Source organism: Passer domesticus, chromosome 3, assembly GCF_036417665.1.
Source record: "Passer domesticus isolate bPasDom1 chromosome 3, bPasDom1.hap1, whole genome shotgun sequence".
Classification (NCBI taxonomy): domain Eukaryota; kingdom Metazoa; phylum Chordata; class Aves; order Passeriformes; family Passeridae; genus Passer; species Passer domesticus.
Genome location: NC_087476.1, coordinates 41,653,303 through 41,672,737, shown reverse-complemented (window position 1 = coordinate 41,672,737; position 19,435 = coordinate 41,653,303). Strand labels below are relative to the sequence as shown.

Here is a 19,435-nt window from a genome sequence, read left to right as displayed (position 1 = left end):
AAAAATATTTTCTGACAAAAGGCTTGGATGCCATAGGATGCCCAAGCAGACAGGTGAGCTACAAAAAGGTTAGTAGGGCTTCTGCTGACAGCTGTCTATTTCTACTGATATACCATGTCTTTTCTACATCTGACTCCCACCTGCCTTTCTAAAAATGTATCTTGTTAATTTCATGTCCTCTCAGACTGCACTGCTCTTCAGCAGTGAACAAACCAAGTTTGTTACTGATGTCATATGTTAGTAGCAGTAAGAGGTTAAGCTGCTTTCACGTGCAGTGTGTGAAAGGAAATTCTATATTAAAGGAACTTTAATAAGTTGGACTAAATGAGTCTCTTCATAAATAATTCCTAGCTCTATAGCAAAGGGATCCTCCACAGTGATTACACCATCCTGCAATTAAATATGTTTACAATATGTTTTTTCCTTAGATCTGCTAATGAGCTCCATACTGCATCAACGGAATTTGAATCCAGGGCTCTCCAAGTCTTTCTTCTCCATCTCTATTTCTAGAAAACCACAACCTTCTCTATTAATATGTCTCCTCAAAAATAAGGAGCATTAAAGCTTCACTAAGGCCATGCATTAGCCTTCACTGCTGCTCTTCTCCTCCAGCTTAGTCTTGTCCTACCAAGACTGTCAATAAAAATGTGCATTTGAATATGGAGGGGAAAGGAAAGTAAAAGACTTTTGCTATTATTCATCTGCTAGAAAACCAATGAAATAAAGAATGAAAAGTGTTTGGGGATGAATATTTTCATTCCAAGTCACAAGATTCCCACTAACTGTAATGATAGCAGAGATGAATTGGCCATTTTTTTTAAATCACACTCTCAATAACATGATACATGTACAAATAGTTACAGAGATATTAATTAGATGCTGTTAGCTACTGGTAGAAAACAGTCTAGACGTATCATAATCCTTTTCTTCTGCACTCTGAATCTCTACATGAAATGTGATGAACCACATTCTTCGCACCGTAACAAATTTGCACCTTGGATTGGAAATAACTCCGTTTATATCGGGCAGTGCTAATGTGGGAAAATTAGGCTTACGTTCTTGACAGCAGTACTTTCTTCTAGCTAACAGGATGAAATTGTTTCAGATGCCAATAACACATGGTGAGTCCCCATCATGTATTTTTCAGCAAATCCAACTAATTAGGAACTAATTACTGATTGTGGTAGCACAGTAAGATCAGGTCCTGATAAACTTTCACCTTTGTAGCTGTGAAGATTCTGCAATTAAGCCTTATTTTCTCAAATGCTAACAATGTCTAAAGGGAGAGCTGGGAAAAACATCAAGATGATTCTGTCACCTCCATAAAAGGACATTTTCATTCACCCATGCCAAAACAAGATTAATCCCCCTTTTTTTTTTCCTTTTTTTCTTTTTTTCACCCTATTTAAAGTAAAATTCTACGAAGCTAAACTGAGTGACTATAGTTCACCCCAGTTATGGGATGTTGCTATTTCTTTAAAACATCCTTCTGCTGTGTCCCATCCCACCCTCCACTTCCCTCCTCAGAGAGCCTGCCATTGTTGCCCTTGCACTGAGCATTCTGGGATAGGACCTTCATGGAAGTTTCATTCTCTAGTTATAGGACACAGCAGAGAGGAAGTGCTGGTCTATTAGTAGGTTACTGAAATACGCAATCTGCAAACAACCTCATAAGGCACTACTGTGCTAAATTCAAAATTTGATGCAATGTTACTTCAAGAATTTATTGAGCAAATAAGACAGGTGCAAAATATACATCACAGTTTGCTGTATGATTGAGGCAAATGACAATTTAATTTTAAATTTTAATTCTATGTGACTTTATTCAAAGAGGGAATGAGCTAATCTGGGAAAAGAGGAATGTGGAGATTTCTCAGTTCTCCTTGTTAGTGAAATGCTCCCAGCTGACGAAAGTGAAATAGTTGTAGATTATATCCACACATGTGATACAGATCTGGTCAAGTTCAAGTCCTGCCTTTGTGCCTCTCATACGTTTATTTGACTCCTACATGCAGAGAATACCTTGCAGCCTCCTGCTTGCAGATATTGGGAAAATACATGCTCTCCCCAAGAGAGGATGGCCTCCATCATTTACATAAAATAGAATATATATCAGAAGGTTTCACAGACACCTTAGCAAAAGGTTTAGAAGTTGCAAGACATGTTCATGCAGCATTAGGACTTTGCTTTTCCCCAGTTATGTGTAATTGCAGTGCCATCTTTTGCAATGCTCCCCAGAAATGTAGAAGAAATCACAGCTGGGTAAAGTCTCTGAAGCTCAGGAACACTCTGAGAGGCTGGCACTACACATTCAGTTCTCTTTCTGTGTGCTTTATAGGAGGTGATCAGTCAGGTGCCAGGTCCTGGACGTTGTACAACCACTGCAAAATTTTCAGAGGAAGTTCACACCCCCTCCTGAGCCTACAGATCCTATAGGAGAAGAGGAGTATGTCAGCCTTCCAGGTCATGCTTCAGCTTCCTTCACTGCCAAGACAGTATGCCCTGAGGGGTGCTCTGATGCACTGTTTTGGGAACGGGAGCTGGCATTTCTATTCCAAACTTAAAGGCACTTCAAATAACTGAACCATGTCCCAACTTTTCTCAGGACCAGGATCCTCAGGGAATGCTGACCTTAAAGGACCAACCCCATTAATAAATAAGGGTGTTCTTTTAGAATGGGACCAGATGGATTGCTGGAATATTCTATTATTCATAAACATGAAAAAAGAAGGAGAAATCTCAGCATGAGGATACTCATGAGAAATCCAAATGCTTTGTTTCTTCATTTTAACAATATGTACTGCCTACCTATTTTTCTGAAAGTCTTGGGGAAACAGCTGGATTAATTTAATTCTATCAGTGAACACCTTTTGGGATATACAGGTGCTTCTCAGGAAATGAACAGAACCTGGAAAGAAATCCCAACAGTAAGTGACCAAAAAGCACACTAGAGTTTCTTTTCTCTTGGTGCATTGCCCTTTTGCTTCAGAGACTGTAGGATGAAATACATTCCCAACATATATTATTAGTAGATTAAATTTAGTTTCTGCTATTACTTTCAAAGGATTTGGTGAATAGACAGCAGCATTAGTATTATCTAATCCTTCACTCAAACCTACGACTCAAAGATTAACAGCTGAAAATTTTATAACATTTCTGATTCAGGGATAAATTGTATTTTCTTGAATTGGATAGGTAGGTAATGTCCTAAAGTTATTTAATTCTTAGGAACCATTGACTTTACAGGAACAGACTCAGAACTTATGACCATGAAAAGATGAAATTAGATGAAAAAAATACCCCTGATGAGAAAAACAGGATAAGAATCTCCTTTCCAAGGAGGGACAGAGCTTTGAGTCCTGCAGGTAGGGCTGCTGTGAGGCAATAGTTCTGTTTGGTTTTATTCTATTATCTCATCTGCTTTCATTACACCAAATAATTTTGCATGATGGCACAGCTTCGACAAAAGCATCCTGTAGTATTTACCTGGTGATGGGGGCACACTAGGGGGAAATGTGTTCAGAAAAGAGAAGAAAGAACCGATGGAAGGAATTTTGTATGGGAACAGATGGGATGGTGGAATGCAGCCAATTTTTAAACAAGAAAGCACAAGCCCTATGCCTCATTCTGAAAGACAGCAAGCCTCTATTTTCAGGGGAAGGCTCCAAGTAACATTCTAAACAGACAAGCATATGTCTGTTAGTCTTAGGCAACATACCAAAGGTAAGTTACATTTCTGTGTTCCATCTCTGCGCTATGCTTTCCTCTTCATGTGCAGTTATCCAGCCTGTTTTGAGACACCAAATTTTACATATTCACCAGTTAGGAGAATTTAAGCATTTCACGTCAATTCTATTCTAAGTGTATTTAGGGTGAGACCCTTGCTATTTCAAAAGCTTTTCTTAGCTATATCACTGAAAGTCTTAATTTTTTAAACTGCATATGCTCTTCTTTCCATTTTACACAACTGCACTTGGAGCTCTCATGTTATAACACACCAACTTAATGTTATCTGGTCTGCATTTAAAAATTATACATTTCTTTGCATTTGGAAGTACAGCATGTGACATTAATAAAATAGAGTCAGTTACGTCAACATTTCTTAGGGAAGGAAGAATAGATTCATGGTAGGATTTTGTATGTATCTATACAATATACATAAATATTTAGGAACATAAATGTGTTATTTAGTAATATGAAAATAGCAAGCCATTGAATTTAGCAGTTACTGATGCCACTGCCACTGAAGGAGGGCAAGAACCCATCAAAACTAACTTTAGAAGAGAAATATTGCTTTGATCTTTTGAAAGAGCAGAAAAGATTAATGCCTGGAATCAGATCCCTGCCTATGCATCAGGTTTATGCGTAACTGGAGAAGACAAACTCATTTAAAATTAACTTCTACCGCTTCATTTCTTTACTTACACCCTTTTATTTTCCTGCAATTGAACAGTCAATACTAAATAAGAAAAACAGCAATATTTTGCCCACAATCATGATTTGATTCTTTTATCTGCCACTTTTATTTTCATGTAAGAATATTGGTCCAGCTCAGATCACCAATGCAAAATTGTTCTGTCCTCTTCAAACCACAAATCTTAAGACTATGAGAAACATCAATGTAAGGAGGTACAGAAAGAAGGATAAATCAAGTAATTCCCTGTTTGAAATTTCTATTTTTACTAATTGCTTTTCCTTTCTCATAACTATGGCTTCTCTTCTGTTTTAGCCTTCACCTCACCTCCATTTCAATTTCCCAATAGTACTGCTTTTACTTTATTTATATCCTTTCTTTTTTTCTGTTGTGCACTTACTCTTGCAGATAAAAATAAAGACATGCACAATTTTAAAAATTATTTTCTTACTGCTGTCACTACTCAGAGCACCTTTCTCTGGACATTCTGTATTTTCCATTCCTATGTCTTTATCATCAAATTGGTTCCTAAAGTGTGACTGTAGCCTTACCTCTTTTGTTTTTTTAATCACATTTACTTTACGATCACTTATAACCCTTCTGAGAGTAGCTTGGTTTTGATCCCAAGTGTTAGTCACAAATACCTTTGTGCCAGATCAGGGTCTCTGTTCAAGGAAGTCTATGCCAGCATCTAATTGTAAGTTACACTAAAATATTCACTATACCAAGACACATTTTCTACTCATCCATTTAGTATATTTGCTGACCAATAATCCCTGTTTTGAATGATTACTCTGTGTTTAGACCTATCTTATCTCTATGGACAGGAAGGGGTAAAAAGTTCTCTTTTTCTTGGGCAAAAATTAAATGGTCTTAGACATCTTCAAAAGGCAGCAATATTTAAATATAAATGCTACCAATAACTCTTAGCAATAGGATTAGACTACTCCAGACACTTTCATCTTTCTCATTTTGGCCACCATTTAACTTCTGCACATTAGAACGCCCTCTGTGATTGCACTTGTCCCTGATCAACCACAAAAACAGGGCTTTTTTTCAGCCACACTTTCTTTGTTCTTTCACTCATACAAAAAAAAAAAAAAAAAAAAAAAAAAAAAAAAAAAAAAAAGGGATAAACAACACAAACTTGAATCAGCTTTTATTTGACCACGGGAGACACATACTTTTTCCAGGCCTAGGCTATGCTCTTCTACCATCTGAGACCCTCAAGCAACAGCTGGCTAAGAAAACAGCCAGGCCACAAAGCATCCACAGAATTCTTCATCTCCAGGGTTCATTTCAGCTAATGTTCTCTCAGTCATGAAGTAGTACTGAAGCAGTCACAGGCAAAGGTTACTTATCATGTGACAGTTTAAGAACAGATTTCTTTCAATTTGGGTATAAAATAGCAGGTACAAATATTCCACACTCAAACAACAGCAGTTGTCAGGCCCCACACATGCACTAGATTGGATCATGGCAGAGAAGGAAATAAATCCACATTCTTCAGATCATAAATCAGTCAGACTGGCTGACAGGATGCCCATAGGACTGGGTTATTCTCCAGCTGCCCCATGACGAGATTCCCCTGGTGCATTCAGCACTGTGAGAACCAAGATGCTGGTCTGATTCAATTGGATCTTCTTGTATTATGCTTCAAACTGTTGAATATGGATATCTCATGGTGTTAAAACATACACAGTTCCATTATTCTGTTCCTATAAAGCTCTTCCCTTGACAGATCAATACCTTTCCCAGCAAATATATTATTTCTGAAATAATTTTTTTAAAAAATTAAATCCCTTTCAAAACAACTTGCCTGAGCACACATTTGAGGAAGACAAACTCATAATATTTCATGCCTATTTTTGGATCTATATTTAAAAAACACCATCCTACTTGTATTTTGCTTTAAAATAAGGGGAAAACCCTATAAAAAGATCAGATCTGGGGTACAAGATAACACAGACAATTTCCAACATAAATGCTAGTTATTAGGTGTCATGTAGAGTCAGGAGTTGCCATGGAATCCATTTGCTTCTAAACCAGCTCCTCCTGCTGGAATACTTTCTCATTATTATTTCTTTCAGTAGCACAAAAGGAGCTGGCTTATAGAAGAAATGTTACTTAAGTGTAAAGTTTCTACCATGTCTGCAATAAGACATGAAATTAAAATCTAAATTTAAACCTGTATTTCTGTTTCAAGTGTAAAGCTACATTACTGTGGCCAGAAGAACTAAGTCATTGTAGACTTTTTATACATTCAGTAAAGCAGAGAAAACAAATTTGAGCTAAAGCTTTCCTTTCAGCTGTTTTCCCATAAGTGAGAATAAGTGTCATATCTGAAGCCTACTGTTTACATTTTTGCTACATTATTCTCCCATTATGTTTAACTTTTAACATCTTCATGCTGGTTATGCTATGCAACAGCAGCCTCGTTACCAGCTTAATTACTGATGTCCTGGGATACAGAACAGTGTGTGCACGCTGGACACAGGGTTTATTAGGCCAATGAACTTTCTTGTTGTGATGTCTGTTTCAATAGACAGATTTCAAAAGAAAAAATGTGATCATGCCTTCAAACTCTTGACACGCCAATTATTGGGTTTCAATTCTTTTGTATACAATATACTGCAGTGAGGCTGGAGGACAATACTGGAAAGCAACCAGCAATATTGGAAAACTATGCCAGTGATTTGTAGCTTGGCATGTTAATACTTATTATTAATATTATTGTTTACTATAGACACTGACTAGCATTGCATCTGGAAGCCCTAAACAGAAATAAGACCCTATTGTGATCGGCACTGTATGGAGATACACACAGCCCTTGCCTCCAAGAGCTTATATTGTATGGTCCCAGCCTTGTAAACTGATCCGGGCAGAATCATTCTTGCACCCCTGTTGAGCCCCCCAGCCCTCCAAGGCGGACAGAGCTTCCTGCATAATCTTCCTGTATGGAAAATGGCAGGCGAGCTCTGGGTGCAGGGAGCCTTTACCTTCCAATCTGTTCCACCCCACCCTTTAGCAGTTGAACTATACCCGAACTCAGGCAAGTCAAACATCTCATGGAACTTTGGGCCCTTATTCACATCTCTCCAACTCAAAAGATATGCTTCTTCTAGGGAATCAAAGGAAGCTCAGTACCATCCAACGGCCCCTTCTCCAACCCTGTGTTTTCTAAGGTCCCATGACTGCAGACAAGCTCATGGAGAGGACTGTGGCATCTGTCAGGAAGGTCTCCAGTGTGCAACAGTTTCTGACACAGGCAGCATCCTTAGAAAAGCAAAAGAATACAGACAAGCCCACTAGAGAGAGAAAATCTTTTGCCCTAGAGGGAAAGCAGAAGGGCCGTTGCAGCCACAAGCCAAGTGTGACAGCCAGGACGTTCCTCACTTGCCCACCCCACATTACCTGAATGAGGAGAATAGGGTGGCACAGGGGTGGCAGCCAGGCTAAGGCCAGAGCCAAAGTCATCAAGTGAGTGCAAAGCAGCAAGGCAGGTCCAAGGTTAAGGTGGGAAATCAGTCTGTGGGTCAGGGTTTAGAACAGCACAGTGCCTAGTGAGGTACAGGCATAGCTGCAGGGGCACTGGGCATGAAAACCCCTCTGGCCTGGCTCAGGCAAGCACTGAGGGCACAGCAGGGAGCTGCCAGGTGAGGCTGGTCAGGGCTGTGAGGCTCACTGTGCACCCAGGGGCCTGACACACAGTCTCCTCACTCTCCACTGTCTGCTCTGACAAGGGCTTGGGTGACCAGGTGCTCATGTACCAGGAGCACTTTGTGCTGAAGCCAAAATTAAAACCTGACTCCAGTGTATCCTAAGGCTTTGGCATATTGCAAAAATGTGTCACTGACATCACTAAGCTATTGCCAGACCAAAGAAATGGTAATTCCTTTTTTATCTACCAGCTAAGTCTTATACTAATTACACAGAGCAAGCAAGTCCTGAAAACTTCCTCCAGCTGCAAGTAGTGGACACTCCTCAGGAGAAGTGCTGTGGGGAACACTGTCCTTTGAATAGGCTCAGCTTCAGCTGGGTACATCCAGCCATCACATGTAGAGTCCCAATATCAGCGAATAATAGCCAGAAATCAGGGTTTAGACAAAACATTTCAACAGTGAGGCAAAACCTAAATAAAAAATATTAATCACAGGCATATGCCAAGCTTTGGGAACACCCTTATCCCTCAGCAATAGATTTAGCATAGTCTGAAACAGTCTGCAAGCTGGACTCATGCTTACAAGGCTGGTGCTATGCCCCCACCCAATATAAGCAATTGGTCTCACAGCATTTTACTCAAAGACATCATCTCCTCCACATTATTTCTGAAGGCATCTATTCACCACGTGGGGAATGCAGAGGAGAGTAGTGACAGGCTTGCAGAATGACCAAATAATTCAGAAAAGAGAGGTTGTTCCCAGTTTAGCATGCAATGCTCATAAAAACAATTAAACTTGCAACCACAAATGGGTATGAGACTAAAACAAGAGAAGATCCTGTTAAAACCCATGCAGGGAATGCTCCCCACCTTGCTTTTCAACAAAGCTCTAAGCACCATAATGATTAGGATATACACCAAGTGGAGCAGGCACCAGCTCCAGAGCTGTCAGGCAGCCTCACACTCTGCATCCCTCCTTTTTTGGTCTGATCAAGCCTATTCTCTGAGGCAATAGGAGGCTGAAGACAAGAGTTTCAGAGCAACAGAAGGGGGTGGTTCTTCTTGCTATTGATTTCATCTGAAACGGGCATGTGTTATTTCAAAGCGAAGTGTGTCCTCAAGGCGGGTTAAGCTGCTCTCCTCCACTGAAACAAAGCAGTGATACAAGTCTATTTGTGACCTGTTAATTATCAGGTTGATAGTAAGAACAGACTGTGGAATGGATCCCACTATTTTAAGCATTATTCTTTGGGGTGCTGAAATTTAAACAGGCTTCTGCTGACAGATTCCCCCCCGACTAATGAAATAACTTCTTTGCTAATCAAAGCCAGGCCTTGGGAAAGGAGGTTTCAGCGATAGCCAGGGTACAGAGGAAGCCTGACACAGCTCCAGCTCCATCAGCACACATGAACAAGTGCAGGTCTCACGCTGTACCAGAGGCCTGGAGCAGCCCACCCTCCCGAGCAGGGCTCCCCCAGCCATGAGGCAGCTCCCCTGGCTCGCCTGCCTGTACCTGGGCAAAGCCCCCACAAGGCTCTCCTTATTGAAATCCAACGTGGCACACCAAAGCAGAAAAAACAAGGCATGTGCCCTCCCCATCGCCCCCTGCCAAGCTCAGACCCCCTCTCCTTTAGACGTGAGGAGGGCCGAGTCCACCGCAGACAGGTGAAACCACAAACAGGACGGAGGGGGGGACAAGCACCGGCGGTCGGCATCGGGCTCCCTCCCATGCGAGGCCGGTGCCCGGCGCGGCGGGACGGCGCTGGGGCGCTGCCGCGCGGCGCGTGCCCGCCGTGAGGGGCCGCGGGCGGGAGGCGCCGCGGGGAGCGCGCTCGTGCCGGGGGCTGGCGCGGCGCGTGGGGCGCTGCGGGTCCCGCGGCCGCGGGAGGGCAGGGGGCGGAGGGGAGGGAAAGGGAAGGGGAGCGGAGCGCGGGGAGGCCGAGCTCCCGGAGAGCCCGCAGCCGAACAAAGCCCTCGGCCGCCGGGAAGCCTTCCCCAAAACGCCGCAGGGGCTGGGCGGGGCGGGAGCGCACCGGCCCGCCGGCCCTGCCCTCCCGCGAGGGAGCGGCGGCCGACCCGGGGCCCGGCCGGGTGCGCTCCCAGCTGCTGCCGCCACCGGCCCTCGGGCCCCCGCCTCCTCCAGGGTGAGGGAGAGGAACAGCGCCGTGGCGACCTGAAGGGCAGAGGGATCTCACGGGAGGCGAGCCCTGCGTGGGGGTGGGCTGCAGGCCCCGAGGGGCGCTCTGAGGGAGCCGGGCGCGGGTCTGGGCTCCGCCTCCCGCCCTGGGGCCGGGGCAGTCCGGAGCAGGTGAGGAGGGGCCGGGACCGTCCTGGAGCAGGAGGGAAAGAAGGCACACCGGCGCAGCAGAAGGCACTATCAGAGCTAGGCAGGATGTCTGTGAAGGCGCAAGGAGGGCAGGAAGCACTTTCTGAAGTTTGTAATTTCATCAGAGTTCCAGTCCCGGGTCGTTACCGAGCCTCTCATCCCTGACAAGGGCATTTCAGCTCGGTTCGGGCGTTCAGTGTACCAGGCTCCTTTGGAAATGCAGAAGACAAGAAAAAAATGTCCCTTGGGATAACTGTTACTAGCCATGAAGTAGATTTTTTAGCGTTTCTTTATATTTAGTTTATGTTTTCATTCGCTGCTCCGTGTCACAGTAAGATAGCTTGACTTCCAATCATTAGCAAGAGTGTGTTCAATAAAATAAGGGCTAAAAGGTACTGACCTCTGCCTTCCCTGGAAAAATGAATATAAATCATCTCGTTACATTTATGCCAAAAACAATAAAATTGAAAGGAGTGCGTAGTCAAGAGAAGTGTCTCTCTTCCCTGCAAGGTATCTTTTAACAGGGATATATCGCCAAAAATTGTTTGAAGGAGCTGCCTAAAATAACTAACAATCATACTAGTGATCGATTACTCAAATTTTGCAATGTTTCTGTAATTATTTTTAAGAAATGCATTCAGAAACGCTTATATCTGGGAACTGGTATCCAAGAGTCTGTTAACTATTTCCTGTGTTAGAGAATCGGCTTTCTCCTTGTCCTGCTGCCCTGCACATCGTAATAACATTAGCAAAAGAGCAGGAATAAAGTACCTAGAGCATGGCTTGAGTCTTGAAGGTTAAGATCTAGATCAGTTAAAACACATTAATTACCTCTGAATGGTCTCAAAGAGCATTTGCCGTGTATATTTATGTCAATAAAGCCTTGATGAGGGCATGGATGAAAATTCACATCACACTCCAATTCACCAGGGTACCCGAGTGCGTGTATCTGAAGTTACCGGGTTCTGAAAAACCAGTCTCTGTCTCCAAGCGCCCGCACTCCCTGAGGCACCCCGGGGCTGGGCGGGCGAGCCGCGCCTCAGCAGAGGCGATGCACGGCAGGGCGCTCCCTTCGCCGTCAGGGTGCTCGCGAGGTGGGATCCCGCTCCTCGCCGCTACGAAAATGAGGGAGGCTCGGCGGGTGGAAATCGGCCCGTAACTAATAGCAGGCCGAATTTTCACTTGTTTGTTTTTTATTTGGTTTGTTGTGTTGTTTGTTGGGGCTTTTTTTTGTTTGTTTTTTTGGGTTTTTTTTAAAGAAATCGGGAGAGCGACCCGCATCGTTAATTCACCAGTGAAAGCGGTGTGTAAGTGATGGCTTACGTTCGAAGAGATTTTTCTCTCTGCATAAGAAATGGCCACCTTGTTCTTTAGGGGAGACTAATAAACGTGTCCAAATTCATAATCTAATAAATACATGAGAGTACGTCCGAATGTGATGAAGAAGAAACTGGATCTGATCTGTCCTATAGGGAAATCGTCCGGTAGGGTTTTTCTTTTTTTTTTTTTTTCCTTGCTTTGATTTGTACAGTTTTCCCCCTCCCCCTCTGCACACACATACACACGCTCACGCACACATGCTGCAATACACGCTGCATATTGTGTCTGCCTACACAAGTTCTCTACTATAGTTGGAAACCTGTCTCTGAGACGCTTTGTTTTCGCTCAGATACACCATTTTATATGCGCCTTTTAAAATCAAATTGACTGCAGTACCTACTTATTCAATTTTCCAGTATTATCTCTTTTTTCAGGAGATTCTCGCCCTAGAATAACTGCGTCTGAACTGAGCACAGCTCAGCACAGCTCCAGGCGGCCGGAGAGCCTCTCTCCCGCCTGGAGGGGCGGGAGCTGCCGTGCGCCCCCGGGGTGCGGCCCCTCGGCCCGCAGGTGTCCTCAGCTCCGCTCCCGCGGCTTGTGCGCCGGGCGCGGGCATCCCGCAGGGCCGCCTCCGCTTCATTTGTTCAACAGCATCATGTGCCCCTCTTTCAGGATAGACGGGCTTCGCCGGGGTCGGTGACAGCGGGCTCTCGGCTGATATGAAAACCACGAATTTAGCTGCTGCGGGCTGCCTTTTCCTGTACACCTGGAACGGGGCAGTGCCAAGTCTGATCTTCGCTTGCAGCAGTCACTTGTTTCAAGATTAATATCTCTGAAACGGCCAAATTCTCCCATCATTCGAGAACTGCCCCTTGAAATCTGCTGGGAAATATCCCCAGTGTACTGACCCCTCGCTAGTGGCTCTGTGGAGAGGTGACTTTGTCCACGATTGCTGTAACTTCCAGAGCTGAATAACTGCCCTTCAGCCGCTAGTCCTTTCACATCTTGTACTTTATCTACTGTAGCATTTATACATTCAAAATCTACACAGGGGCTCGTCGAGCCCGAGCCCTCGGGCCCGGCCTCGGGGAGAACCGGTGAGGTCGCTGTCACCCACTCGGGCTGGAAGGAAGAAACCGAGTCCCGGTACACCGGGAAAGAGAATCCTCAGTGAGCTACGGGCTTCCATGGGGCTGTGTGGGGTTGGTAAGGTGGATGGTCACGTTCCCTGGTATAAATTAGCAGAAGTACATCCTAGTGATTTATTTATTTTTCCCAGACCAAGGGTGTTATAGAAGACATTCTCTCTAGCTCTTGTTGACAAATAAGTCGTGAGCTACCTGACGGTGTTAGTCCAGTTGTTGCCCATATGTCTAAATACCCTCCTAGAGACGTCAGTGCCGTTGAGGAAGAGAATTCCCTCAAATGAAAACCAGAAGGAAGGTTTTGGGGTTTTTAAATCCTTTTCTTGTCCTCTCCCCCCCACCTCCCCCCCCCCCCACGTTACACCTGAGGGCAGTAACATACAGGGAAGATTTTTGTAAATTCTATATCACCTTCCCCCACAGCAGCGATGGCTTTACAACATGACAGGGTGTGGGGAAGGGTGCGCTCTGATTCTCTTTTTTTCTTTCTTTCTTTCCTTTTTTTTTTTTTTTCCCTTACCTTCACTAAATGCCTTGCGTTCGTGTTTGTTTAACGACGAGTCGCTTCGGTAAACAAGACAATCAAAAGAACATTTGAGACTACGTGGATACATTTCTCTGATGCTTGTAGACTCCTGGACACCCAGAGGAGTTGTTGAATGCCTCTCTTTCCGTCTTTCCTTTATTTACCCAAATGAACTCAGGGAAAGCTTTTAACCGAGGGGAGATTTAAGGTGATAAGCAGCGAACAGACGGTCTGCGCTGCAAGCCTGCGTTTCGAACTGCAGCCGGCCAAGGAGCAAAAGGGATGAGATGCATCAAAGGCTAATTTTTTTTCTTTTCTTTTTTTTTTTTTTTTGGCTGATGTTTGTCTTTAGAAGAGTGAGCCCTTTTCTTCTTCCTCGAAATACTCCGACTGTTGCTTGCCAGTGCAATCTCATTTTAAACACTTATTTTAGTCGAAATCTCGCACCGACTGGTTTGTCAATTATGTCAGGGTTTTGAGAGTCCGCTACGATTTTAGGAATGACTCTACAACCCTTCTCCCACCACTCCAGGCACTCTCTCTCTGTTCTATCTACTCTGCTCAGGAGCTAGCAGTTTTAGGAGCAGCGTCAGGTTTTTAGGGTTATTTTCCCCAGGGGACAAACGAGATTAGGAATAGTCCCGCTCTCCAGGAAAAAAAAGACCCCACGTCCACTTTGCAGGCAGTTTTAAAGCAGCTCTGTCTCCTAATGTAGGAGGATTTGGGTTTGGGTTTTTCCCTTTCCTTTTTTTTTTTTTCTTTTTTTTTTCCCTCTTCACTTTTCGTGGAATTGTCTATTATTTCGATTTGGTTTGGCTTTTTTTCCAGCGTGTATCAAGAAAATTAATTAAAATCTTTCTCCATCCTTCTCCCCTCCGCCGCGGGACCCGATTCACGCTGTCCCGCAGCGCATCAGCCCAGGGGAAAACCGTACATGGTTAAAGTTGGGGGTGTCAGGGAGGGGGGCAGCAGGGGACGTGACCGCAGCTTTTTTCTCCCAAGCGCGACCACTTGCTCGGTGGGCTTTGGGGTGGGGAAATGCGCGTGGGTGTGTAAAACTGCGGCGATCCTCACCGTCCGCAGTCCTGCGGGACTTCGGCTGCTCACCCCCGCTGCCCTGCGGAGAGGCGATGGCCAAAATGTCCCCACCTCAAGGCAAAAAATCCCCCGACAGGTACAGGGGAGAAGAGATGTGTGTGTGTACGTGTGCCCGTGGGGGTCTGTGTGTCCCCACTCCCCCCGGCGGCGCCGCCAGGTCAGAGGGCGGACACAGGGAAAGAGGGGAGGCGGGAGAGGGGTGGGAATGTGTCCGCGTGACGCCACCGCCCCCTCCGCCAGTGGGAGGCCGGGCGAGGGGCGGCTGCGGCCAACGGGACGCGAGGCGGGTCCGTGAGTGGCATTAAGGGCGGGCTCGGCCGCCTGGGAGGGAGGGGGGCCAAGGGGGGAGTTGGAGAGAAATGAAGTTGTGCTAAAAGGCTTTTAGCCATCAAGAAGTTATTAGGCATTTCTCAGCCGCAAATTAGGGATTCTTCATTAATACCAACCTCGCCCCCCCACCCTACCCCACCCCTCGATATGTGAGACGGAGAGCCTGGGAGCCGATAAAGGGGATGGGGAGGCGGCAATGTCTGTCTGCCCATCGGTGCGAGGAGCAGTGACAGGCGCAAACTTTTCCCCGTGCCATTAATGAGCCAATTAAAGAGTTGGGCTCCTCACCCCGGGAGAGCTCTCTGCAGGCTGCCGGGCTCAGGGATTCAAGGTAGGTGAAAAGAAGATCACAACCCACCACAATCTGCCAGCCTCAGCGAAGAACCGCGGTGATGTGCGGTGCTAGGCTGCGGGTCGCTTCCCCACGGTGAAAAATGAGGAGGAAAAAAAAGAAAGAAAAAAAAAAGAGAGATAATTTGGTTGGAAAAATGTGATGTTTGGGTGGATTCCGGCTCGGGGCAGGGCTGGGCAAAGCGTGCCTCCCCTGGCTGGGGTGCAGCTGAGGTAGACACCCCCGATCCCAGCTGAGGAATGAGGACAGTAGCCGAGAAGAGGAGAAATTCAAAAGAAAGAAATAGAAAAAAAAAAAAAAAGAAAAAAAAAAAAAGGGAAAACAAGCAGAAATACTGCGTGATTGGAAATGAGTCCTTCACTGAGGGTCTGGCAGCGCGGATCGAGGGGAGGTCTGGCCGCCGCCGCGGTGCCGGCCCGCGGGAGCGCGAGGGGGACGCGCAGCCCCGGCAGCGCCAAAGCCGCGAACGCCGGGAGCCGGGGGCCGCGTTCTGCTGCGCTTTCGTTCTGGCCATGCAGCGCACACCTGGGCTGGGAGCTGAGAGGGCTGTGGGAGGAGAGTGCGGGGCAGGCTTCTCCACGGGCGCGCTAGATGGGAAAATACACTTTTTTTTTTTCTTTCCCCTCTGGTGGGAGAAAATACTACACCCGCCGGCGGCTGGTTGTTGATTATTATTTCTCGCGGCTCCGCTGCGGCGCCGTGTACCGGCTCTCTCACTCCAGGACTGCTCTTGTCTTCACAGAAAGAGGCTCCGGCGAAGTCACCCAGCGTCCTGGGAGGCAGCCCGCGGCCGTGCGTTTCTTCGGCCCTCGGATTGACAACGAATCACGGGAAAAAACGGGATTACTATGACCCTCTTCCGAGGAGCTATGCTGCCCGCCATGAGTAGGAAAAAAGGCCAGAAATACATCGTTTGGTTGCTGCCTGATGCCTCAATTTTCTAGCTCTTTTTTTTTTTTTTTTTTTTTTTTTTTTATGCAGTTGTTTGGAGTGCTGAGCTGCATTGGATAATTGCCTTTCCCATCTAATTGACTCTGCTTTTCAGAGTATATTTACTTTTTTTTTCTTTTTCTTTTTTCTTTTCTTTTTTTTTTTTTTTTTTTTTAAGAACACCTCACTCTTCAATGTTTGTTTGCATTTACACAACAGAACGGTTTTCTGAGTAATGGCCGCGCTCAGAATCACCGCCTGATGCTCCGGAGAGATGAATTGCAGATGAGTTTCCCTTCCACCTTTGGATGAATCTCTGGAGTTTAAATTGTAGCAAGGAAGCGGGAAAAAAACACGATGAAAGAGAAGTCCAAAAATGCTGCCCGGACTAGACGGGAGAAAGAAAACAGTGAATTTTATGAACTGGCTAAATTACTACCCCTGCCCTCCGCTATCACCTCTCAGCTGGACAAAGCATCCATAATCAGACTCACTACCAGCTATTTAAAAATGAGAGTGGTTTTTCCAGAAGGTAGGTGGGAATGCCTATTCGCTATTCGCCTCTATTTTCGTTCTGATCCAGATGTCATTTATCACTTGTACTAAAAAAAAAAAAAAAAAAAAAAAAAAAAAGAAAGAAAAGAAAAAGGAGGTCAATCTTTCGGTGTGTGCTCGGAGACAGGGTGCCCTCCGCTGTCACTTTCCTCTGTTGTAAATACTTTCCCTTTTAACTCCTATGACAGGTTTGGTTGGAGACTTATGGTGCTTTTGTCAACACTTGAAGGCACTGAGCTCTGCTGCATGTTCTGCTAAAGCAAACCCGGGTTTTCTTTTCCCCTCAGTCTTTCAGTCAAATGTTCATCCCCCCACCAAGCACACGCGAGGCCTAAGAGGGCATGATTCACCCCTATTTATAGTAATTCTGTGAGGGCCAGTTAGTATATGGGTAAATATTTACATAAGTCTATGCAAAGTCCTAAAGCCTTAGTTCAGCTCTCGAGGAAAGGTGCGGTGTACAGGTACAGGACACGCTTGCAGGCGTGCTCACACCCAGGCTAAATAAACAAGTCGAGCACACTGAATCGCATCGTGTGTGCGGGTGTGTTGTGTCCCGTTCTGAGGGTTACTAGGGCACTTTGAGGGCGTTAATCGACCTCGGAAAATTTTAGCAGGAGTTTTGCACCCAGACATATTCAATGCCCCTGACCACCCAGCGCTGCAAAACCAGTGGGCCAGACTAGACATGACTCTCTTCGACAGGCAGCAGTAAACTTCACGTTGACTTCCACGGCAGCAGCGACCCGCCTGTCTAGCAAAAGAGAACTTAAGCGTCCTGAAGTGTCCCTTGCTTTTAAATAGTATCAGGATCTAAAGCTATCGTCTTTGGTCTTCTAGATCGGCTGCCAAGAAAAACAAACAGTACAAAGTTAAGAGAGTCAGAATAAAGTTCTTCCATGTTCTCACTCTATTGATTTTACAAGACATAGGGGAATTTTTTTTTTTTTAAAAATCACAAAACTTTTATTTAAATCAACTCGATGGAGTTGTGGTCTGTGTGAAACAAAAGGTATCAAGAGGTTTTTGTTTTGTTTTGTTTTTTTTCCCCCTGACCTAGTACAAAATTCGCTGCATCATTTGTTGAAAAGTGAGTGTACATAGGAAACAAGGTAATACAGCTATGTCCCCATAAGTTTTCTGTAGCTGTATCTCGACTCGGTTGGTCTATATTTTTTGCTAATTCAGAGAGTGTATATGGCCTAGTTTTGTTTTGCTGTAGTTTTGTCTGATTTGGTGGTTTGAGGGGTTTTAAATTTTTTCCCGGTTAAATGTGTGGACTACTGGTACTAATTCTACTTTTAAAAATAAATATGTAATGTGGCAGTCATTTGGACGGGGGAGGTAATCTCACAGCCCACTCCCCACCCCAGGTTAAGGATGAATGTTTATACCTAAAATCCACGGCAGTAATTTTCAATCCAGTGCATTTTACAATTATTTCTTGAAACAACTTTCCATATCATCGAGTCACTTGTAACCAAAGAAGGGGTTAAATGAAACCTTTAAAATAATAATTAAAGTCCTCATCAAGCCACTTTCTTCTTCTATTTGCTCTGCCACCTTGAAGATCATTATGCGGGAAAATCCTCTGTTTCAAAGGAGACGGAGTTGTCCTTTATGCTATCAGCGCATACTTTATAAAAATAAAGCTATTGCAAACCCTGATGCCCATGATGTTCCTAAAAGGATTATTAGCAATGATTTGTCAACTCCTGCGGTCTCAGTAGGCTACCTTTCTGCGTGATTTCGAGCAGGTCTCGTCAATTACTGCTGCCTATGTAGCGGGTTGTTTGATCAGAAGAAGCATATGGTGTTGCTTGTAGGCTGTGAGTAATCATGGGAAGAGAAGAATAGCTGATCCCCGTCCCTCGGTGGCAGCGCGGGATGCCTGAATGCCCTGGGGAACCGTGTGGCGAAGCGCGCCGGGGCCGGGGCCGCTGCCGGCCGCAGCAGATGCTAATTTGAGTGCGGAGGCAGCGGGGGCGGCTGAGCGGGGCTCGGGGGCAGCGGAGCCCTTGCAGCCTCATTAAAGGCGAACTGCGCGTTGGAAAGAAAGGCAGGGAGCAGGCTCGGAAGGGCTCGTCCCTCCGAGGTGCTGCCGCGGGAGGCCCGGGCCCGAGCGGGCTGCAGACCCACGCGAGACCGCCGGCCGCGCATCCCCGGGGCCGCGCATCCCTGCGCAGAGCCGCGCATCCCTGCGCAGGGCCGCGGCCGGGGCCGCGCTGCCAGCGGGGCGCAAAGGCCCGAGAGCGTGAGTCGCAACGTGGCAAGGAGCCGGGAGGCTTCCCCGCGGTCCCACGCGGGCTCCCTCTCCCTCCCATGCACTTCCGAGGAGGCGGGGAGCGGGAGCGGGCCCGGCTCGGCCCCGGCCCCTGCCCCGGCCCCGCGGGTTTCCGTGCGCTCGCCCGAGCCACTGTTAAACACGAGCGAGGCGCCCACGAGCGGCCTCCGGCGCCGCGCCTGTGCCCGGCCGTGCGGGAGCCGAGCCCGGGGGATTTTTCCCGGGACCCCGGGGGACGCAGTGGATTCCGGGAACGCGGCGGAACAGCTTGGGCTGGAGTTGCGGTTGTGCTTGTACTTGTCAGGCTGCATATGAATGTAGGGAGGCAAGGAAGAGGGGGGCTATTTTGGTTTTTCAGTGCTCCCACCCACGAAAAAAAAGAAAAAAAGAAGTCACAGCTTCTCTGGGTAAGCAGAACAGGTAGTGGCAGCCGGGGAAATGACGCACGGAAAGGACAAGTCTTTGCGAACGGAGGAGGCAGGGCAGGGATGTTG

General features: G+C 46.1%; 1 protein-coding gene and 1 long non-coding RNA gene across 2 annotated transcripts in view; one reads left to right on the top strand and one right to left on the bottom strand.

The window, feature by feature from the left end:
• Positions 1–1,735: 1,735 nt before the first annotated feature.
• On the bottom strand, positions 1,736–9,512 carry LOC135296436 (uncharacterized). The gene is made up of 3 exons (XR_010358548.1): positions 3,719–9,512; positions 2,809–2,908; positions 1,736–2,430 (listed from the first exon to the last, which is right to left on the bottom strand). It is a non-coding gene; the product is annotated as an uncharacterized LOC135296436 (long non-coding RNA).
• Positions 9,513–16,253: 6,741 nt separating this feature from the next.
• Positions 16,254–19,435, top strand: part of SIM1 (SIM bHLH transcription factor 1) — a 51,033-nt gene continuing 47,851 nt past the window's right edge. Inside the window, exon 1 of the mRNA XM_064412793.1 lies at positions 16,254–16,634. Coding sequence (XP_064268863.1) covers positions 16,460–16,634 — 175 coding nt within the window. The 5' untranslated portion in view covers positions 16,254–16,459. The remainder of the gene's footprint in view (positions 16,635–19,435) is intronic.